At 37.5% G+C, this 24243-nt stretch overlaps 1 protein-coding gene across 1 annotated transcript; it reads left to right on the plus strand.

Annotated features, from left to right (window-relative positions):
- The first annotated feature begins 4193 nt into the window (after positions 1-4193).
- hnrnph1l (heterogeneous nuclear ribonucleoprotein H1, like) lies at positions 4194-24226 on the plus strand. Its single transcript, XM_073067546.1, has 12 exons — positions 4194-4350; positions 10480-10606; positions 12921-13076; positions 15151-15294; positions 17421-17559; positions 20814-20992; positions 21698-21778; positions 21855-21967; positions 22373-22508; positions 22592-22672; positions 23127-23231; positions 23324-24226. The coding sequence occupies exons 2-12, from the start codon at positions 10516-10518 to the stop codon at positions 23443-23445; spliced, it is 1347 nt and encodes a 448-aa protein (XP_072923647.1). The 5' UTR covers positions 4194-4350; positions 10480-10515; the 3' UTR covers positions 23446-24226.
- Positions 24227-24243: the final 17 nt, after the last annotated feature.

Genomic DNA, 24243 nt, shown 5'->3' on the forward strand with positions numbered 1-24243 from the left:
ATTTCATTGTCAGGACGTCATTGTCCTGACAAAGGGTCTCGGCCCAAAACTTTGACTGTACTTCTTCCTATAGATGCTGCCTGGCCTGCTGTGTTCCACCAGCATTTTGTGTGTGTTGCTTGAATTTCCAGCATTTGCAGATTTCCTTGTGTTTGGGTTATATTTCATTATGAGTTTGAGGAAACTCGTTGTGTCACCAAAGACTCCTGCAGTTTTTTATTATTATGTATTGCAATGTACTACTGCCATAAAACAGCAAATTTCATGACATATACCAGTGATATTAAACCTGATTCTGAAGCACAAGCAGGAGTCTAACCAGACTGAGCATGCATAATATGATAACTGTGCTCAACAGAATGACTGACTTGGGCATCAGTCAACTTTGATTAAATTCTACTGAGGCACACTTCAACTCTGCTCAACGTAAACAAAGATCACGTGTTATCACCATGCACATGTTTACATCAGGGGGAATGACAGTCTGTATGCTCTCCTTCAAGACCCAAACACAGAATGACAGGGTGAAACCAACACCAACATACTTAACTCTTATTAAGACATAGAGTAATATAAAGTGTGCATAGACACCCAAACTAGGAGATCTGTGTACACTGTACATTACTCTAGCAACAAATTGCTCGCTCAGGAACACTGTCCAAACAAAGAAAATCGACAGTGTGCCAAAAAACATCTAAATCATTGTTGCTTGCTTTTTAAAGATGCATCACCAACCAGCTCATACATCTTTGTCACAATAGCATTGTTGAACATCAGCAGAACTGAGGTTAGCCAAGCAGATGATAGGACCCACTCAGTCTGGCCACCTTACCCCACAGTACACCAATGGGGGTTCTTGACAACAGATTTGTGAATCTTCACAAGGACACAAAAACAAATTCAACTTGGAGATTGGATTGCAATTCTGGGATCATTAGAGCCATGGGAAGGAGGATGGGTACCAGTACAGCCTCATCTACATCAGTGAGACCCAATGTAGACTGGGGGACTGCTTTGTTGAGCACATCTGCCACCAGAGGAGGGATTTCCCAGTGGCCACCTGTCTCAATCTGACTTCCTATTCCCAAAGAATACAAAAACAGACCCTTCCACTCACCAAGTCCACGCTGACCACCAAGTACCCATTCACAGCAGTTCCATTGCTGTTCTATTTTATTTTTTCCACATCCCTAAACTGGTGAACGTGGGCATCAAGGAATCTGAACAGCTTCTGACCGAGTTGGACTAAGCAGAAAGGACCAAAAACCTCTTCATATCTAGACTGACAGATGAGCCTAAATGACAATTTAGACTGGGATGTTCTACCAGTCCAAAAATCTATGATTTTGACAAAAGGAAGACCATACAACATTTTTAAACACATGAGATTCTGTAGATGCTGGAAATCTTGAGAAAAATGTACAAAGATGTTTCGGGCTGAGACCCTTCATCTGGATGGGAACAAGTGCAGAAGCCAGAATAAGAAAGTGGGGGAGGGGAGCGAGTACAAGCTGATAGGTGATAGGTAAAACCAGTGAGTGAGAAGGTGGGTGGGTGGGGGAGTGGAACAAAGTAAGAAGCTGTCAGAAGATAGGTGCAAGGGGTAAAGGGCTGAGGAAGAAGGAACCTGATAGGAGAGAACAGGACCCATGGAAGAAAGGGAAGGAGGATGAGTATCAGAGATCGTCTAACATATCCAGTGCAGCCTCACCTACATCAGTGTGATCCGAAATAGATTGGGTGACTGCTTTGTTGAGCACATCTGCCACCGAGGAGGGATTTCCCAATGGCCACCTGTTTCAGTCTGACTTCCTATTCCCATTCCAATACATTGGTGCACAACTTCCTCTACTGCCATGATGAGGCTACAATTAGGTTGGAGGAGCAGCATCTCATATTCCACCTGGGTAACCTCCACCTGATGTCATGAACGTCAATTTCTTCAACTTCTGGTAATTTCTCTCCCTCCCCTTCTCTCTCTATCTATTCTGTATTCTGTCTCCCCGTCACCCTCTTTCTTCTCATCACCTCCCTGTGGTGCCCCTCCTCTTCTCCTTTCTTCCATGGTCCCATTTTCTCTCCCATCAGATTCCTTCTTCTTCAGACCTTTACTCCTTCCACTATCACCTGCCAGCATCTTACTTCAATCTTCCCTCTCCTGCCTTCTGCCCCCTTCCTTTCCACACCTGATGAAGAGTCCTGGCCTGAAACATTGACCGTTTATTTATTTCCTGACCTGCTGAGTTCCTCTAGCATTTTGTGTGTGATGCCACATTTTTGTTTGACTATAAATCATGTACCTCAGCTCCATAACACAAGAAACAAAATAAATTGCTCTTCCGAAAAGTAATCAAGCTTCATTGTACTTTACCGGTAAAAACCTCAAACATACCTAAAATTTCCATAGTAGGTAAGAACCTTGGATAAGAGGTAAGAGCCTCTTCTTCATAACTTACCACTTCTTTTAACAGCACATGTACAGTATGTTGTTAATGGCATTTTTCTAATTTGAAAATGGAGCTCATCCAGACAGCTGATCTACTGCTACTTGCTCCATCACTCACTCCACTCCAGCCGCAATTCTCCACCACTTAAAAGTCACTCCTCTTGTACTTGCATGATTTTACCAAAACATTCAGTATTTCTTTTACTTCCTTGAATACTGTTCCTTATCCAATTCTTGCTCATTCACTAATCAAATCAGTCTTCAAGTAAGCCACCATTGATAATGCTTTTTTTGCTAAAGGCTTTATCTTCCAGTACAAATTGTCAACAATATCCAAAAAAGTCCTCTGACTTATCCCACTCACTCACATCTCTTGGTAACCCTTCTCTTACAAATCCACTGTCACTTCCCATTTGTACATTAGTTATCAACTTCTACTGAGACCAGACTGATGAATAGTATCACAGCAATTCCCTGTCCTTTCTTTTCATCTTATTTGGTAGATCACGCTGTTTTTCCCTCAAGGTTTACTACTATCATTCAGCTGCTGGGTTATCCTTATACGGTCCACTCCCATGAATCTGGAATTGAATTAAACACATCCACATATGTCATTCACAAACAACAGAAAATCTGCAGATGCTGGAAATCCAAGCAACACACACACAAAATACCAGAGGAACTCAGCAGGCCAGGCAGCATCTACAGAAAAGAGTACAGTCCTGTTGAAGGGTCTGGGCCTAAAACATAAACTATACTCTTTTCCATAGATGCTGCCTGGCCTGCTGAGTTCCTCCAGCATTTTGCGTGTGTTGCACACATGGCATTTATTTCTTTATGTACACTGTCTCAACAGAAGTCTCCTGAAAATCTATTCCTGGTGCTTTTTCTCATAATGTTATCTTATCAAGGAGCAGAGTATGTACTCTGGCATTGCTTACACTCTTCCTAACCACCTAACTCCTGTAAAAAAACACTTAAGCACTTTTAAAATCTATCAGTGGTTTTTGTTTTCACACAATCTCTAAAAACTTCTAAAAATATCAAGTGTTGTTCATTACTTGTATACTTCTAAATAATTTAACATTAACAATCCAATATTGTTTGACTTACTTTTTGTTTGAGTTTCTGCAACTAAAGATTTTAAAATAAACTTCTCATATTCCATTATCTGCCCTTCAGGTTAGATATAATTATTGTTCTTTTGAAATGTGTTCTTTATATTTTTTATCTGGATAAGAATATTTATTTTAAAGCACATTGTATATGCCACATACCACAATCTAAATCGCTCTACTGGATCGTCATCACATCAGTCTTTTTCTCGGTTTTCTATTGTATAAAATGCACTTTCAAACAGAATGATTCAACGGGATCGTAACATTAATTAAAATCTAATTCACAAAAGACATTTTCACATTATCCTGCACATTAAATCAGAGTAGTAAAGACATTACGTGTACTGCATCTGATTTCCTTTCTCCCCGAGGCCAAAAAAAAATTAATAGCGTAGGGAAGCAACTAACTTTCTTTTTATATATATATATATATATATGTATGTGTATATATATATATACACACACACAAATCAATTTGGCTTGATCAATTTCTCGGGTTTTGCACTTTAAGATTACACAACTAGTTTAAAACAGTCAAAGGAAAGAAAATGTCAGCCAGTCACAGAGCAGAACAAAGAGCCCGGCTCCTGAGCCGTCGGTTCTGCGCAGTCTCGGGCTGCGCGTGACGTGTATTTCCGGTCGGTCGAGGTCGTCTCCGCGCTTTGAAAAGAAGAAAAGAAACGGAAGGAGACGTCGTGCCAACTGACTCTCTGTGGCCGTTAGTGTTCTAGTTCGAAGTCGGCCTTAAATTATACTGTTTCTTGTACTTTGAGCTGCCAAATCTTGGTGAGTATGCGTTTAGGAGTAATTTAAGATGTTTTTTTTCCGCCGCGCCACCTCTCTTCTGTGGAAACCGGAGTATGCGGTTGTTGGCGCGTGCGCGTGGCCTACACAGGCCCTGCGGCCTAGGCCTAGGCCTCGGCGTCTCACCCGCTTTTATTTTCGTAATGTAATCGATGATTTCCCCGTGACTGGGCCTTGTGATCACTGCCTGTGTTTTACTTCGCCTTTTTCCTCGATGATTATTGTCTTTTCAAAAGTCTATTTTCGAAAATTGGCCCAGTTAATTGGCGCCATTTGATATTCCTCAAGTCTCACATTTTCCCCCTTGTTGAGCGACATTACAAAACATTTGCAAAATCTCGTCGACATTTCGTTCCTTGTTTAAGTCCGATTGCTTCCGGAGATTCAGAGAATGCGAAACTCCTAATTGCTTCGCGTTAAATACGAGCGGCCTTAAGCGAGAAATTTCATCATATTTTAAAACCTTCTCATAACCCCCTTAATGATCGGTGTGTAGAATAGACGGGCGGGCGCACTGGGGACGCACATTCCGGGAGAGTGCAGGCTGGCCCGGGAAATGTAGGGTCCGTTCCCACCAGCGTTCTTTAAGTTCATTTTATACATAACCCGGGGAAACACTGCTACCCTACTTTTACAGTACATAAATGGCGTCATAAGCGTATACGACAAATGAGTAATTACTGAAAGTGAAGAGGGGGAAGTAGTTCTGCCGTTCGTAGGAGAACGTATGTGCGTCAGACATTTGAATTTAGTAATATGGTGGTAGCTCGTTAATATTTGCGATTGTTCATAATTTCGTATCCTGAGAATGACCTGTATACAGCCTTTATTCATAATTTATGGTTGTTTTAATATTTCAGCTCCTGCCAAGGCAACAAAAATTATCCTTGAGATTTTTTTATAATGTAGTTAGACTCGCTATATTTGTCATGAATATATTCAGGAAACGCTAATGTATAAAATTTTTTAATATTTTAAAATTAAAATATATTGATATAAAACGCGTTTTAAAGAATTCTTAAAGCTGTATTGTAGATAATGACGTGCATTTAAGCAATTTAAAATTACCAACCTGTATAATTAACTAGACATTAGCTAACTTTTGAGAAATTTGTGCGGTCATTAATTACTTGGTTTAAAATTGTGTTTTGTGTTAGAGGTGAGAACTTTCGGAAGTAGATCTAATGGACCAACTGTGATTTGTGCTGTAGTTTGATACTTTGCTATTCAATTGTCTACCAAAGCAAATTTTTTTCACTCTGATTAGCAATCAGATCAAATATGTATATTCAAACAATACAGGGTAAGAACTTGTATATTAGCTTTTAATTCAAAAGTTTTTAATAGCTTAAGTTGTACTGCTCCATTTATTTTTAGGAATGTCATTGTCTTGCAAGCTTAACATATTTATGTGTTTCAAAGGCAGTGTGTCATGCGTTTCCTTTATGGAAGGTTTATTTTGAATTATGTTTGAAAGAGAAGGCATCTTTAGATTTCAACTTGAGCAATGTTACAAATACATGCTAGGTTTGGAGAATTTTGGAGCATTGGGTTGGGTGCTCGAGGCCAGTCAAACTATATAAATTGTAACTCCAAATATATGATCTTGATTTGAGTTCAAGGCAGCATAATGTCCCAAGAAGAGCAGGGTGAGCTGCCTTAACAGCCATCACTCTGTAGGCCTCATATTCGTGATGGTTAAAGTTCCTGCCTGAGGAAGGACCTGGTTTGGCTGCAATTTGCCTCTCTATACAATTGATCTACAGTCTCAATCGCCCTTTTGGCTTTGGAGCACCCGGACAACAGCAATACATACATCAGGCTGCTGTTTTTTGATTACAGCGAACTTGGGCCCCTGTACCTGTTTTGCATCTGGATATTTGACTGCCTTATTGGGAGACCACAGTCAGCAGTAGTTGGTAATAACATCTCCTCACTGACTCAACACAGGCACACCTCAAGAATGCATGCTGAGTCCTCTACACTCATGACTGGTGAGGTACAGCTCAAACACAATATATGAATTTGTCAAAAACACCACTTTCAGAATAATGACTGCTGACAAGGAAGTGTATGCTGTGGTGTCACAGCAACAGCCTTGAATTCACTATCAGCAAGACCAAGGAATTGATTGTAGTCTTGAGGAAGGGGAAGTCAAGAGAACGGATACCAGTTCTCATTGAGGGGATAACAGTGGAAGAAGTAACTTCAAGTTCCTGGGTGTTAACTTCTTGGAAGATTTGACAAGGGGACAGCATATTGATGCAATCACAAAAAGGCGAACCAGTGGTCATACTTCATTGTGAGATCAAGGAAGTTTTGGTATGTTATGGATTGCTACAGATGTGCAATGGAGATCATTCTGACTGGTTGCACATGGAGGCTAATTTGCAGTGTTTACCACCATTGAGGGCATGTTGAAATGTGGGTGGCTTAGAGGACTGTCTATAATTAAGGATCGCTACCATCAGGAACATGTATTGTCAGCATCTTTGGGAGGGAGGTACAAAAGCATGAAGATCTAAACGACGTTTTAGGAACATCTTCCCTTCCACCATCTGCTTTTTGAACAATCCATGAATCTGAGAGGACTTCCTCACTCTTTCTCTTGCACTACTTAAACTTATTGGAGTTTTTTGTCTTGCATTATACTGCTCCCATAAAACAACACATTTTATAACATGCCAGTAATAGAATTTTTAAAAGAAAAATTGGCTTTGTATCTCACATCAGTGAGGATTTTGCTGGAAGCAGCCCACAAATGTTGTCACACTACTGGCTCCAATGTAGCATGCTCACAATTCACTAATGACACCTGTGCATCTTCTGGAATGAGGGAGGAAACCCACACTATCACAGGGAGAACATAAACTCCTTACAGACAGCAGTGGGAATTGAATGCTAATTGGTGATCGCTGGTGCTGTAAAGTGATTGCACTGCTATGCTAAAAAGCAGCCCTAATAAACCTGATTCTCTCCTTTCAACATCTTAAAGTGCACTGTAAGCTTTTAAATATTAAACAAATTGGTTTATTAATTTAGTTAACTCAATTTTGTCAAGTATGGTAAGAATCCCTATGGTATTATTTCAGAGGGTAATTAATCCCGATGTCTTTGTTCATATTTCTCTCAGCATTATTAAGGAGGATTACCAAATGGTTGCCATGTTAATGTTTCTGTGAACTTGCTATATGCAAATTGATTGCTATGCTTCCTGTATCAGAACAGTAACCAGACTTCAATGTACTTCATTCCCAGAAGGTACTTCAGGAAAGGTGACGCAGCAATTAAAGTAATTTTTAATAAATCATGCAGGTTAAACTTTCAATGATTTCCCCCCCCCCCCCCCATATGTAATCAGAAATGGCAGTATTTGTTTTGATACAATCAAAGCAGCCATTGCTTCTACGATGGGAGGTGGAGAATGGTGGCAAAGGAGAAAATGTCAGCTGTAACTCTGTAGTATGTGGGTCGATATTATTTGAGACAAACCCAATTCCAGAGATGATAAGCACAAATCTAGGTTGACATTCTGATGCATTGCTTAAGAATGCTAAATAATAATGCTATCTATCACTTAAAACATCAAAATAGTAAGTTTTTTTTGCTATTGAAGGAATAAAATCTGGGACCTTTCATGCAGTTGTCATTGCCAATATCTATCTTTCAACAAATGTTAAAATTATTTTGGTCATATAACATTAGTCTTTTACCTTTTTTTTTCTTTGTGCATTTTCAATACCAAAAAAGCTTAATAGACTGCAAAATGTTTTGACTAGTTGATCATTTTGAAATTGTATCAATGCAAGCCTGTACAAAAGACAGCTATGGAAACACCTTTTGAGCTTCAGTACAAATCATTTTTTGTGTAGCTTGTATTTGATGTAGCAAGATCTTAAGTTTTTCCAAAGTTTGCCAGACAATTTAATCTTTGTATTAATATAGCTGACCAGAAGCTTGATTCAGTTATTAGTTTCAAGGGATGATTAAAAGGGCAAAATGAGGATGTGACAGTTTTAGAAGGATAGTTGCAGATTTTAGATTCTTGGTAACTGAAGCTACTGTAACTTTTTAATTTCTGATCAAATGGCTGCAATAGTTTTAAGTCTTGGTACCTGAAGCTGTTTGAGGATTTGCAAAGAATGAAGGATTTGGAGAATGAAAATAGGCAGTTGTCAATCATGGGTTATCTGTTGAATGGGGCTTAGTGTAGGTCAGGGCATAGGCAGCAAGTTGCTTAGTGATGACTAGGAATCAAGGGGGTTGCACGAACAGAATTGATCGACATGGACGTTGAAATAGTACAAAAGAGTTCTGAAACTGAGTATTGCTGAGGTTGCTAAATAGTTCAGCTTGGATTTGGACAAATGCCAAAGAAAGGGAGGTTTGTAGCTGTGGAATGATTTTTGATGCACTGAAGACAGTTCCAGCTAAGTATTGGAAATAATTTTCTTATCCAGTAAATTGGTTTGGTGTTAAGATGCAAATATTGAATGTTTGTGACTGAAAGTTTGTTACTATTGAAGTGCCACATGGGTTGCTTGAATTAAGAAGTTTGCCCATAACAGAATTGACGTGAATGAAAGCTTTAGGTTACAAAAGAAGTGACAAGGATGGTCTAGTGTGGAACTGTTGGCAAATGCAATTTAATTTGAAGTGAGGTAATGCATTCTGGAAGTATCAAGATAAGTCTATATACAATAAGTGAGCAAACTGAGTTATGTAGCAACTAGGACTGTAGAACTAGTTAGTGGGATGGGTTGGTTATGCAGTTTTAGAAGGTGCATTGGGTGATGCATGTGTTTTAGTTGAGGTAAAGAATGAGTGGGGAGATGATAAACTACATCGACTGCTGCATTAACTATGTGTGGTTCTGGTTCTTAAGAGTTTTTGCACTCGAATGGTACAGAGGATTTTAGGTGTTATGGATATAGGAAAATCTTGGCTTTGAGGAAACTTTGTATAGGTTAAGAAATTAGCGCGACTACATAATAAAGTTACCTTTCATCAGAACTATTCTGATAAAAGATCATGAGCCTAAAGTGTTAACTTTTTCTTTAATCACGGAGGTGACTGGCTTGAGTTATTCCAACATTCTGCTTTTCTTTGAATAAGCTATTTGTGGGTAATGTGCTAAGTATTTGAGCTGGCTGAAGGAAGGTGGTGGGGGGGGGGGGTGAGAGCAAAGAGCAAATAGCCAGGAATCACTTTATAAATTGAAGGTATTTCATTAAAATCTCCAGAGAATGCAATGTGCTTGATAAATTAAGGCAGAGATTATCTTAAATTATTTAAAACCACTTGCATCTCAAGAGTTGTAACCTAAAGGGCCTAAGAACTGATGTTGAACATGGGGGTAAAAATGGGTGGCTTTTTTTACCGGAGCAGACTCAATGTGTCATGTGGCCTCATGGTTTTCTTCACTTTATGAGCATTCAGCTCATTTAAAAAAAAATGGAACCATGGTTGTGGGAAGTGCTATTGTTTGTTATCACCACTTAAGCGGTAGCTCTTGGCCAAAGGCCAACTTTTAAATAGGAATAGTTCCAAGAATATAGAGATAATGAGATGTGAAGGAAAAATATTTGCAGTCAGCTGGAACCAAGCAAATGAAGACTTCTTCAGCTGGGTGATGAAGCGGTGGAGGATGGTGTGATTAATGCTGTCAAGTGGGAGGGGATGGTTGCAGATTTGCCATGTTGGTATTGTTATTTCTGGCTTTTTACAGTAGCAGGGTTATGAATCCAATGGAAAAGTTCTAACAAAGAAAGACTACATTCAGTCTCTATGGCGGGGGGGGGGAGGGGGGCTCTGAAAATTTGTATTTGGTTTGTAAAAGGAACAGGGTCAAGCTAATATTTTGAATAGAATGATAGTAGATTGGATGATGGAGATGGAAACTGTGGAAAACTAAGATTAGTCACTTTGAGGCTATAAAGAGGTTAATCTACAGTTTCACATGGATCTGGTTACCATGGTGTGTTTTCAAGATGAGCACTTTTACCAGATGGGGATAGAGTCAAGTAGTGCCTTGCAGTCATTGGTGATACTTGAGTGTTCTTCTGCCACTGTATGTTTAACTGCTTAAAAATGTGCCAATGTTTTCTTCAGAGCTTTTAAAAGGGACAAAAACACCTGGAAGAAGTTATGTCTACCACAGAAAATGATGGATTTGTTATCCGTGTCCGTGGACTTCCATGGTCCTCCGCTGCTGAGGAAGTGATGCGCTTTTTCTCTGGTATGTCAAATGTTAAGCATAATTCTAGTTGGGCAAAATATTTTTGCCCGCAAGAAAATGAATATCAGGGTTGTATATGGTGACATATGTGCTTTGAACTTGATGAAAGTATCCAATCATCATTATAGGTATTTATATATTTGGCAATGACTTTCAGTTATTTAGCTGCTCTGTTTTGTTTTGGCTTGTTTGTCTTTTTGAGTATCCAATAAATTTAATTGTTGGGACTTGTTAGCCATGTTTCTGGAAGCTGGAAGATGCTACTTGCATTCCATTCTGACATCTGCACTTAGTGCCACACATTCAAGTCCTATTGTACCAGCAGGCTTCTTTGCAACATCATTCTGCAGTTCTATTTCATCCTTTATAGCATTTGGCATTTCAGTAAGCCTCTGTGCTTATTGCTCTAGCCAAAAGATTTCACCTTGGAGTATATTCCTTTTATCCATGTTTAGTTGGATTATGAACAGTTCACAGAAATGGGACTCTGCCATAACCTGGGAAGGACCTGTATCCTGAAATGTTAGCTGTTTTTCTCTCTCTATATAGATGTTGCTTTATCAGTATTTTCAATATTTCTGAATGAGCCCGATCTTCTTCCGATTAAGAAGACCTAAATTTTAATGTCTCTGTCTGAAATAACTTGGGGAATTGCTTCTAAAAGTTATCCAGCAAAAGATCTTGCGTAATATTGCCTGTTCTTCCTCAGCTATCCCAGCAGCACTAGGGTTTTACAATTCCCGTGGTTTAATTGTAATTGAAAACTCATCCAAAAGAGTTCAAAGCTCAGTATCAGGGAGAAATAATTTCAAACTATAAAATTTGAATTTCCAAGTAGCGTTATCATTCATTCTGCAAAGAATTTCCATTGTCTTTCAAGGCTGTTAAATAATTTTATGTAATTTCTGTTCTGAGTTGATTAAAATCTTAATTAGAATTTCTGTGTCTAATATACCAATTAAGCATTCCCTATGTGGTTTGCAGCAAGACAAATGCAGTTTTGATTTTTTACTTGTATTTTAATTGACTAATATTCTTTAGGTACTATTTTCTTTTAGACAAAGTGAATTTTGAGCTTTAGTTTTACCTTTGAAACAGAATTAGTATTGAACCCACTTGGGCTGCAAGTATCTTTATCTCATTGCAATAAATAGGTTTGTGTATTTTTCACCATTCTGCCAATAGTTTCGCAGAGGAAGAAAAACAGACCTTTTGAAGCTGACCTGCTGTTGAATTAGGTCATGGTTGATCTGGTCTTCCATTTCTTATAACACTTAGTTCTTGTAATCAGTTTCCCTTTATTTTTTCCCCAGTATCCTTGGCCTTCTGAAGTAGGGCATTCTAGATCTCAAATTTAACTCCTTTCTAAAGTTGTTTCTAAATTACATATATAGCATGAATATGAGAACTAAATTGCCATTTGTTCTTCAGCCAAACTCATTGCTAAGCGAATTGGATTATAGATAGCCTTAAGGCTTTTTAAAAAAATAGACATATTTGGGTGGTGTGGGAGGAAAGAGCTTACCTTTTTCATTGGTAAGCATGATACCAATGTTATATTAAACTGCCAGACATTCTTTGGCATAGATTACTACATGGTGTACAATGAAGTGCATCTCCCACTTTTCAACATCAGACTTGGATTTGTGGCATGAGTTGGCTTCAAAGAGCATGACTCATTATGCCAGTACTACATAATTTGTTTGCATTAGTAGCTTAGAACCATACAGCACTGAAATTCGCTTTTTGTTCTGTCAAGCTTCCATTTGTATTTAATACAGTTTTTATTTTCCCCAATTTTCATCTCACTCCTGTGCATGCTAAGGTATCCACAATGGCCAATTAACCTACCAGCCTGCACATTTCATGTGTGGAAGGAAACGGAGCAACAAATATTATGCTAAGTCTGGGGTCAGTATTGATCTAGGTACTATCTGCACAAGCTGTGCTACTGTGCTGTAACACCTAGCTTTAGTGGTTTCATATCTTTTGTTCCAGATGCCCAGTTGAATGTAACAGATTTTGAGCACAGATGTATATAATGTCAAAATCTGTATCTGTGACTGTTGGAGGAAAAGCTGCTTGCTCGAGGAATCTGAACTAAGAAATTGTATTTGTCAGTAGACCTTGGAGTTGGAAAAAAGTTCATTACTGAACAGGTTTTCTTAGAGTAACTGAATAAAAAGTTGGACTGTTTGACTTAATATACAGATTTTTAGTTTCTAAAATGTTGCATGAATAAGAATTACGATTATTGAAGGAGTTTTCTGTTTTGTGCATAATAGATGTACATTTATGGCTTTTTTTGTTTCAGATTGCAAAATCCTAAATGGGATTTCTGGAATTCATTTTACTTATACCAGAGAAGGCCGACCAAGTGGAGAAGCATTCATTCAATTGGAATCTGAAGATGATGTCAAACTTGCATTGAAGAAAGATAAAGAAAGTATGGGACATAGATATGTAGAAGGTAAGTTCAGCATTTCAAGTGTTAGCAAAAGCACTTGTGCACATTATCTATATCATGGCGAATTATCACATTTTAATCACTACTTTGTAACCTAACAAAATTGGATTTGGGAGGTTGGGGAGGTGGTTGAAGGTTTCTTGGGATCAAAGCCAGTCACTAGTGGTGTGCTGAACAAGTAATAATTGGGATCCTTGTGTATGTTTTTAAAAGGGCTTGATCAATAAGTTTGTGGATAATGAGGTGTTTTTGATAGCAAAGAATATTGTAGATTATGGGATCTTGAACAGCTGGACAAGTGGGCCAAAGAGTGACAAATTGGTATCAATACAATTAACTGATGTAACATGTTTTGGAACCAATATCAGACTTGTGCTACCAGTGTCATGCTTTAGGGCAGGGGTGGCCAACCATTTACATTTCATGAGTCAATTTTTTCACGCACGAATTCAGATGCGCCACACAACTCTTGTACCCCCATTCAATTCTTGTAAAATTATGTTATTATACATATTTAGCATTTTTACATGATATGTTGATTTATTATAAAAACAAGATAAACATTACTTAATGAGACTTTTAACAAATATATTTTTTCTTTTGATGTCTTTAATCACATTCTTTCTATAACTCAGACCCAAGCACTAGCTTCAGTTTTTCTTCTATTTCAGTCTGATGTTGTTTTATAGTGTCTATTAAGATCATTTCTTCTATTGTGAGTAAGTGTTTTCACAAACAATGCACAACGGTTTTCCTGATTGACCCACCATAAATAAGAACTCATTTTCCCACTGTTCATTGAATTCACGCTTACTATCACTTTCTGCTTTTCTTTTGCACTGTGATGGGTAACTGAATGTAAAAACAAGGCTTAATTTTCAAAAAAGCACAAAACTGCAAATGTTCACAAAGGATGAACAAAGCACAACTCCGTAGCACACAAGTGTCAGTTGTAAACTGGCAAAAATCTGCAATGCACCACTGGTGCAGACACCTGGCACCTCAGAAGCAAACAAGTTTCAAATGTGTATGGAACGACTGCAGAACAAAAGTCCTTCTTTCCCAGCTTGACTCATTGAACATTTTTTAATTGAAAACAGATTAATGTGAAAGAAGATAACATTTTCCAAAAGATGTGCACAAGATAATCGCTAAAAATAATTAAGTTTTGGAGATTTATTCTCATTTCTAGCTCTAAGCTACTTGAATTCCTGTTATAGATTTTTTTTCTACAAACTGGTTTTTGGTTAATACTTTTTGCATGAGTAGGCTTTTTTATTATTATCACTGGGGTGCAGTGCGCCATTTTTGGCGCATGTGCCGTAGGTTGGCCATCCCTGCTGTTGGGGGTGCAAAGAAATGGACTTGGACTACAAGTGCATAGTTCATTGAATGTGATGTCACAGAGTGGTGAAAAGGGTATTTCACATTGGACTGTAGTCAGGTGTTGCTGAGTGCAGGAGTTGTCACAGAACTTTAGCTGTTTTAGTTGTTTGTGAGGGCAAACCTAGGATAAGGTGTACAATTTTGGCCATCTGGTTATAGAAAGATGGGTTAAACTGAAAAGTGCAGAGAAAACCTGCAGAGATACTGACAGAACTAGAGGACTTGATTTTTTTGGGAGAGGTTGGCCAGGTTTGGTCATTATTCCTTGGAACATAGGAAAGTGAGGGATGACCTTGTAGAAATATTTAGCTGAGAAGTGTTAACTGTCTTTCCCCGGGATAGGGGGAATCTCAGAAACTACCGATTTAGTGTGAGGGGAAACTAATAGGGACCTCAAGGTCAGCTTTTTCACACAGGCGTGGATATATGGAATGAGCTGCCAGAGGAAGTGGTTGACCAGGTGTAATGGTGTGAATTAAGTACATTGTGGGGTGGGGGGGGGGGTTGGTGTGTAGAAGGGTATTGGTGGAATACAGGAAATTGGCACTAGCTTGTTGTGATATAGCCTTTCTCCTTGCTGTATTGATCTAAACTCTAAACATAAAAGTAGTTGTATTCAGGATAACTGAATTTTTTTAGAGGTTGTTGTTTTGAAAATAAATTCTTAACTCTTTTTAATTTTTAAATCCAGTATTTAAATCTAACAACATTGAAATGGACTGGGTTTTGAAGCACACCGGCCCCAATAGCCCCGATTCGTCAAATGATGGCTGTGTTCGTCTTAGGGGACTGCCGTTTGGCTGTAGCAAGGAAGAGATAGTACAATTTTTTACAGGTATTTAAAAAAAAAAAGCAGGTTTTCCTCAAACAGTAAGTTTTAAAGTATGTTTAATTATTACTGGTCCTTATTAACAGTGCTCTTGACCTGAATGAGCTAATAGTATTCATTTCTGGTGGAAGATAAAATTTTTGTATTCATTCCATTTGAAATTTGGATTAAATGTGCCTGAATTAACAGTAACTACAGTGGTGAAGAAATGTCCATGTAATTCATGATGGTCCCTGCACATGGATGATTTTTTTTCAAATATCTATTTTGTATTGAATTTGGGGTGGCCTTATTTGCTTTGCTGAGAGCAGCTTGTACTGATTCAGAGCAGAATTGCAAAATTGTATTAATATTAAAATGGTTGAAAATTTAAAATCTTTAATTTTACAAGTTAGGCCCATGTGGAGTAACATGATTATGACCGCAATAAACTTCCCCTATCCAACCTTCTAATTACATTGCCATTTTAAACAATTTATTTGGGGAGGCTCCATAAGCCCTAACCTTGGGATTCAGTTTCTTTATAGGAACAGTAGTGCTAAGGAGTAATGTTACTTAATATTAATAAATTAAGTCAGCGATCAATGATTATTCAAGTGCTGGTGCTGTACATGTCTGTATTTTTCAGTTGAACTTTTCCATCTTTTTAGAATGAGAATGTTATTTAAACCCAATAGTCACTGTATAAAATTTTAAAAAGTACTTCTGCTCTACTAGTTACTTTTTCCAAAATAAATTCTTGTCCACATTCAGAATGAAATGTGTAATCATACACACCTACCATGATGGTGCTAGTCTTTTTTTGGGTTCATTAAATGGTAGGGAAACTCAACAAATTTCTCAAATTTTCAAACTGAATTTTGACAATTTAGATGATTTTATGCTCTAATCTAGTTATCCCACAATTTTCCAGCTAAATATGTTTTGTTTTTACTCCGTGTGTCATACTTAAGAAAATATCTTTTCTATCATGCAACCTCTAATTTACCAATGTATTTAAAGGGATGTAATATTTTGTATTGTTTTCCTTTTAAACATGTATTGGTAATAATGTGTTCATTTTGGGGGATATAATTCACAGGCTTGGCAATACAATGCATCATGGCACACATTTGTGCCTAAAGAGAAGGTTTCCTTTAATGCCCCATTTTGAGCAGCTTTTAAGCTTCTATAGGCTACAATGAAAGACTGGGCCATGCAATTTTAACTCATTTACTGCCAAAAAAAAAGTGACTGGGCTTCTGGAGTCTGCAATTAGTGGACTTCACAGTGTCCTTATTCTAGAGCAGGTGGATGGTGTTGAGTAAGGGAAAATTTGGCTTGCCTCTTTTAATCTAAATAGTTTCATTTGGTAAGATGTGCCATGGGGGCTAGAAAGGCACTATTGATAATTCAGCATGGTGTTCCTACTTAAATCTGCAGTTTAAAGTGTGGGTTCCAAATGGTTCCTAGAGTAACTGCATAATTTACACAACTTGAGGCTTGTAGACCAGAAAAACATTGCCTGTGGAAAGATTCTGGGGCATTTTAAGTAGGGCATGGTACCTTTATAAAGGGGTTAACAAAAATTGTATTGTTTCCACTCTTGCATGTGTGGAAATGGAGAGGGAACAGTAGTTCTTTGACTCTGGCCCCACAGTCCAGTTGCAAATTTAGATTTGCATGTTGCAAAATAACCACTGGATGAAATCTCAGCATTGAATGCCTGTGGAACTGGTTAGCTGCTGATATTAAGGGGCAGGGAGTGTTTTTTTTTTGGTTTTATTTTGACCTAAAGCATTTTAATGTCCAGAAAGCATTTTTTAGTTGCATTATGTATGTTCTAAATTGATTTCGAATTTGTTCAAAACCTGAGAAGTATAACTGCTGTTTTAAATGAAATTGAATCTTGTTCTGTTCTAAGGTGTTCTGTGACACGTATAGATATGCTTCAACCAGGGTATTCCCTGTGGTTTGTTAATACTTGTATTTTTTTATACATGAATTGTCACAAAACACTTTAGTGCATTTTTATTCTTGAGTTTTAGCTTGTAGTAATTTACATTTTATAATTGCAAAGTCATAAGTAATCATTGGGCATGTGCACCCTTTAATGTTGTCCCCTACTGGGGTTATTTGTCCTTGGGTTGAAGGGTTGGAAATCGTGCCAAATGGGATAACATTGCCGATGGACTACCAGGGGAGGAGCACGGGGGAGGCCTTCGTGCAGTTTGCCACACAGGATATAGCTGAAAAGGCTCTAAAGAAACACAAGGAAAGAATAGGGCACAGGTGGGGATGGATGGATGAGTCACTTTTCTTATGGTATATGATTGTTATCTAGTACAAGTTGCTGTAGTATTATGGCGAATGTTTCATCTGGATGTGTTTTTGTTTTGGATTTTAAATGAAGCTTGTCACAACTTACAGCTGTTAATACCATAAGAAAATGTGATTAAGCATAATTTAAAATATTTAATTAAGCACATAACACAATTTTTGCTTTAATTGTTATTTTTCAAGCATTGTAAAATAAAATGGAATTAGTGGTAACCTGAAAAGCTACTTGCCATTTTAATGGATATTCTGAATGTATTTATCATTAATTCTTTATAGGTCTTCTTTCTAGATCAGGGATGCCCAAACCCTTAAGCTCAAGGCTGAGTGGTAGATAGTGAGCTGAGATTAACAGAACTTCATGTACATAATGCTATGTGCATACTATCCCTTGAAGCAAATACAGTTATCAAATGATATTGGTTACCTAATTTCCCTTCAAAATTTTAACAAGCACTTGAAGTCTGCAAGAACACAAAGGTGGACCTTAGCCAAAGGGTTGTGGTCCACTTTGTAAAGTGCTTGCCCATATTGTTATTGCTTTCAAGTCAAATATGAAGAATCGTCACTTAAAGCAATAGCTCATTTTATCTTTCATTGTTTCAGATTCCATTTTTTGTCACCAGTCAAAACATCTCAACATTCTTTCAAATTTCCATTTCATGGCCAATTGTCTCCAGTCTTTAAACAGCTGACCTGGGGGGTGTAATTGCTTTTGCCACACTGGTGATGGAAGATGGTGCAGGAAAGCTCCATGCTTTGGACATCCTGATCCTTGTGTACAATAGAAAGTATAAGAGCTTTTTTCCCTTGGTAAATTCAGTTGTCATGGGTCATAGTTTGGGTGTCCTTGCTCTAGATAAATTCCTTTGGAAATGTTGTAATTGTAGATGATGCTGAAGCAAATTTATATACACCTTAAAAAGATGTTCTTTTTTTAAAGGTATATGGCAAATAGTTTTTCAACCTTTTACAAGTATGTGATTTGACAGACAAGTACTCAAGTATTCCTCCTCCAGTGACTTGCAACAACTTCCTTTCATGCCTGAGACCTTTCTTCCATTAGTTGGGACAAGGTCTCTCCTTGGCTGTGAATGGAATTTTGATTTTACTGCATAAACTGGCTTGGTATTAACCACCTGTTTGAGGATGGTGTACTTGTTGTCTGAATTTGTTAACTGATATTTTAAAAATTGAGAAAAGGTGCATCAAAGTGGAGTTGGAGGTGCTGTGGATGAACTTTGGGCAGATTGCCAAAATGTAAAGTTTGGATTACGTTGCACCTGACTTGTAACAATCCTAACATCAGACCTGAATGTGAAATTGACATGCACCTCAATGGAAAGCATCCCATTATCAAGCATATTACTGTATTCAAATTGATCTTAATTTGTTTAGCCTCCAAAATACAAATAGGATCTTTCTTCTACTGATCTTTCTCTTCCCATTTTCCGCTTTTAAAAGGGGTTTCTTTGTTTGTCCTCCTTCCTCCACACCACCATCCCTCACTTTCTTCCATCCCCTGAAGCAGTAGCAAAAATGAGCAGTTTGTAGTCTTTAAAGTTTTGTATCTTGGTTTTTTGAGACTGTTAAGGAAAAGATTCTGACATCTTGGGGAAAGGAAATGATCCTGTACATCTGTCTGGTCAGTTATAACCTCAACCTTTTAAATCAGTTAGTTTTAACTAGATTATTTGGCTGTACTTAACCATTGTCAAGGCATTTTTTTTGTTTGTATATTGTGGGTAAGGAACATTAGGTTATAAGTTGATGAATTGCGCTATTACGTGTTGGGAGGTGGGGTGGGGGAGAGCTGGAATTTGTCATCAAAGTTGAATATCTTCAGAATTCTCTTGCAGATTGGACCACAGCAGTTTCTTTATTCTCCTTCATGCTGAATTTCTGTAACAAAACTGCTCAAGCCTACTTGATTTTCCATTAAACAAATGAATTTAATTCTGAGCAGACATTTCAGTTTTAATAGTCCATTCATCCAGAGAAACTGCAGAGCTTTAAATTACACGTTTGGTGGTTATGTTGGATGTATGAAGTTCTAAATTTTTTGGAGTATTTATCAAGTATTCTGACTTGAGAAAAGTTGAACTAAAATGATAAGGGGGAAATGTTTGTAGGATAAATCACCAGCTGATAACAAGTGATCCTTTGTCACTGGTTTGTGAGGAATGTAATATTTGTTATTTTGGGAAGCACCCCAATTTTGGAACTACAGTCCCACCAATTTGGAAAAGGTCTGCCTTATTCCCTTGGTTATCATCAGCTGCCAGTCAAAGTTGTAATTCTGTTCAGTGCATTGAAATATGGGCTGGGGGGGGGTGGGGGTGGGGGGAATCCTTCGCTGTTTTATGGCAAGACAACTGGATTGGTTTTTACAACTGGAAGGTGATTATCATGTTGATGTATTACAAACTTTTTCCCAACTTGGTTCTCCACTTCCTTTAAGTATGCTATATCCTATTTGTATATGGAGCTTGAACAAATCCACTTACCTCTCCATCTATGCATAGAGTCCTCCTTATTCTTTGAAAGAAATTACACTTCCACAAAGAGCTGCTGTCTTTTGTCACCTTTCTGATTTGGTGGCATAAGATGTCTTTTTGATAGTTGAAGCACAGAAGATGCAATTCAGAATGTAGCATTGTATATAAAATAAAATGGGAAGATGATCAAAATGCTGACTGTGATTCTTAAAGGACCATGTCACAAGTGACTCTTCCTATCCTCTCTTCCTATAGTTTTATTTATGTGGAGGTTGAAGGTCATTCAAAGAATGAAGAATATTTTCTGTATGATTTGCAATCCTTATCTTAGGACACAAATGCTGTTTTAATAGGTTTTAACTAAACCTTTTAAAAGCAAAACTTTATTTTGAAAAATGCTTCATGATTGCTAGTTTATTGCCAAACTATTCTCTCAAGTTGTCACAAAGTTTCAGTAATGGTAAAATATCTTTTCATTCCAAAATCTGAACTTGCAACTTGATGTTTTGAAAAATATTGAAACCAACAATTTAACTTCTGTATTTTACATTTAATTCTAATGGGGATATTCTTAAAATAAACTTTGGTCTATGGGTCTAAGTATTGTAGCTGTGTGAAATGCATGCTTAGGGCAAGTGCATTTGCTATTGTATTTTTCATATATGAATTAACCAAGATTAAAATGTTTAAATATGCTGCATAATCTTTTAGGTATATTGAAATTTTCAAGAGCAGTCGGGCTGAAGTGCGCACCCATTATGATCCACCTCGTAAATTAATGGGTGGTCAAAGACCAGGTCCTTATGACAGACCAATGGCTGGGAGAGTTTATGGTATTCCCAATCGAGCTGGATCTTATGAGAAGATGAGACGTGGAGTGTATGGTGGTGGTAAGCAATTGAAGGGGAAGATTGATCATGGCTTTAATGGTGCAAGCTATTTTAATATATGTAACTACCAGAATAATACTAAAGGACAACTTAATTGACTGAGTTGGTTTAATCTTGACATTGATCATAATTCTGTCTAAATGTTCCACTAGTAACTGTATCTATCACTACTAAAAGCCATACTTAAATGAGTTTTAGCTGAATGGCAAATAGGCAAGATTGCAAGAATTAAATTTTAATAATTGACATTTCCTTATGCTTGCTAACATTTCCACATTTTCTTTGAGGGGTGTTCTAAGGCTTTGGTGTTGCCTCAGCTCTTGGCATCCAGTCACCCTTTATAGTGGCAAGGACCATGTGGGCTAGAATGCTGTTCAGCATGGTTGACCCAGGGTGAATGTTGCTGCTTGCTGGAAAATTTCACTCAGAATGGGCTGGTCTGTCCAGGCTTGAGCAGTCCCTGCTGATTCACTGTTTAGGTGAAACAAGCAAACACAATACCATTTTGGTTTGGGGCTTAATTACCACACCAATAATTACTGTATATCAAGGAATAAATTTTCTTGTGCAGACATCTTGTTCCAATACCTGTAGTGCAACTTTAATTAAAGCTAAGTTAATGGAATTTCAGTCTGTTGCTCATCTGTAATTGTTTTGAATTATCATTTGAGGTAATGTGCCATCTCAACTTTAATTTCTGGCCAGGTTATGGAAGCTATGATGATTACAATGGATACAGTGATGGCTATGGCTATGGCACTGAACATGCATATGGACGAGATAGGGGTGAGTTGTAGGGCTGGATAATATTGTATTTCTGTATGTATTTAAACAAATGCCTAATTGGATGATGCCTCAGCAGGATTGACTGCACAAGCATATGGAACCACTGATACTAGCTTTCAAAGTACAACGGGTCATTGTGTGCACATGAGAGGGCTGCCTTTTCGAGCTACAGAGAATGATATCTGCAATGTAAGTGAAACATTGTATTTTGTGCATCTAACAAGTTTATTTTTTCCCTCTGTATTTTGCTTAATTTCTGTAGTTTTAAACAAGGTGGAATATTTAGGGTTGTTGAAGAAATGTCTTCAGGTAATTTTCTTTTCAAAGAATTTGTGAACACTAAAGATGTTTAACCTTTGGGTTTCAGTGCTTAAATTACTAGTATGTCTAGATTGAATTGTAAAGTTTGGTTAAGTGTTTAGATTTGCTCTAATATGTCCTAAACTTAATGTACATAATTGACATGTAAATTACTGTTCACATCTATAATTCAATAATACTTCAGCAGTCTATTGTAATACAACAGCAATTGGTGTCCTTTCTCCCCCCTTCCCTCCCAAATTCCCTGGAACTGATTTTTCTCTTCTACTTCAGTTCTTCTCGCCACTGAACCCAGTTCGTGTCCACATAGAAATTGGATCTGATGGTAGAGTGACAGGAGAAGCTGATGTTGAGTTTGCTACCCATGAGGATGCCGTGGCTGCTATGTCAAAAGACAAAGCCCATATGCGTAAGTTGATAAAACAGAAAATTGTACTGAAATGCAATGCAAGCATAACATTAGTTAATGTTTTCTTCTCCTTCGTTTTAAAGAGCATAGATATGTAGAACTCTTCCTGAACTCTACTTCTGGAGGCACTGGCAGTAGCTATGCAGCTCAGATTGCAGGAATGGGTGAGTGGAGATGTGAACATTTTTAAAGGATTTTTTATCTTCCCAGAAGTTGCTAAGTTACCGATTCACATTATTTTGTGAATCTTTTGTAGATTGACTCCTTGAAGTCTGCGAATCAACATTCGCTAGAAAGTACAAAGTCATTGTTGCAGCCTTTTTTGGGCTGATGTCAGTGCGGCTTAGTAGTTAAAGTGATTTCCTGCTTGTCGGGAAACTTTGAATAACTTTATAGAGTTTTGCAAGTACTGGGGAAAATGACATGTTTGAGATACATTTTTGGTCTGATTTGAAAGGGTGTGGCAATTTTCAATATTGGTGAAACAATTATGTGGGTTTCAACATTTTACACTTTTTTTGATTTAATTATATGCATGCAAACTCTTATCTATGGCTCTAATGTGGGACAGTGCCTTTATGAGGAATGCTGACTGTTTTGAGTGGTGGCTGTTTTTAGGAAGCCAGTCAAGTTATGCAAGCCAAAGCTATGGTAGTCCCAACAGTCAACAGATAAGTGCTGGATATGGTGTTTATGGAAGCCAAGCCAGTTTGAGTGCATATGGTAAGTATTCTATTAAATTTACACAATCTTTCAACCTTGACAGTTTTCTAAAAGTACAGATGAAAGCACATATTGATTTTTTTTTGTTGAAGATTACTTTGCAGGTAGCCAAGCTGGAATGAATGGAAGTTACTTTGGAACTGGAAGCAGAGGCTCTATGGGAATGAATGGCATGGGTGCAATGTCAAACATGAGTGGTGGTTGGGGAATGTAACTTCATTATTTAACATGTATGTGAATTACCAGCTTAAACTTGGTTATGCTTATGAAATGTGAATTCAGTATATGCATTCCTTTCATTATGGCTAGAATCAGCATAAGCCTTTTCCTATGTTGACAGACTTTAGGGTGGTACCAGTGTGTTTATCCCCTGACTTTAGTATGAGACATGAGTATCATTTCGGTATTTTGGCACTAGTTATTCAAATTTGCATGTCACAACCTGTTGCACAAATGCAGTATACTACTTCTGTGGACTTGAATGATACAACTGTATTGTCAAGTGCATAAAGTAAATTGCATTTTGTTGCTGGTACCAATCAGTTATCTTTCAGGACTAATCCACTTAAATTTCCAATACTTATGGGATTGGAACCCCAATGTTAAGTTTAATTGGCTGTGTGGTATGGTTTACTGTATAAAAATTGTAATGTGTGGTAGTACATTAAATATACAAAATTCATTAAAATATAAACACTGGTGGGTGTAAAGTGAGAACAATTATGTGCTTATTTGTTGCTTGACTTCATTTTTTATTTGTCTAAGAAAAGTCTCGTTTACTTTTTTAGAAAGTCAAAATGATGAGAAGCATTTTGGATGCTCTATGGCAAAATAAAATTTTAATGTAGAATTTTTCTTTAGACTGTTATAGTAGGGTTTAATCTTGAAGTCTTAAACATCTGAGGCTTCATGGTATCTGACAAGTCACTTTTGTTCAAATTTGTAAGGTGCAAAGTGGAAATAAACTCACTCAATAAAGCTTTGCTGTTTTTAAAGAGTGGTGCAGTAATTG

This window comes from Hemitrygon akajei, chromosome 15 (assembly GCF_048418815.1).
Source record: "Hemitrygon akajei chromosome 15, sHemAka1.3, whole genome shotgun sequence".
Classification (NCBI taxonomy): Eukaryota; Metazoa; Chordata; class Chondrichthyes; order Myliobatiformes; family Dasyatidae; genus Hemitrygon; species Hemitrygon akajei.

Bases quoted from the DNA above. Each gene is read 5' to 3' on its own strand.
- hnrnph1l (XM_073067546.1), top strand. From the start codon at position 10,516: ATGTCTACCACAGAAAATGATGGATTTGTTATCCGTGTCCGTGGACTT. The intron at 10,607-12,920 runs GTATGTCAAATG...TTTTTGTTTCAG, and splicing joins AGTGATGCGCTTTTTCTCTG to ATTGCAAAATCCTAAATGGG. The intron at 21,779-21,854 runs GTGAGTTGTAGG...ATGCCTCAGCAG, and splicing joins TGCATATGGACGAGATAGGG to GATTGACTGCACAAGCATAT.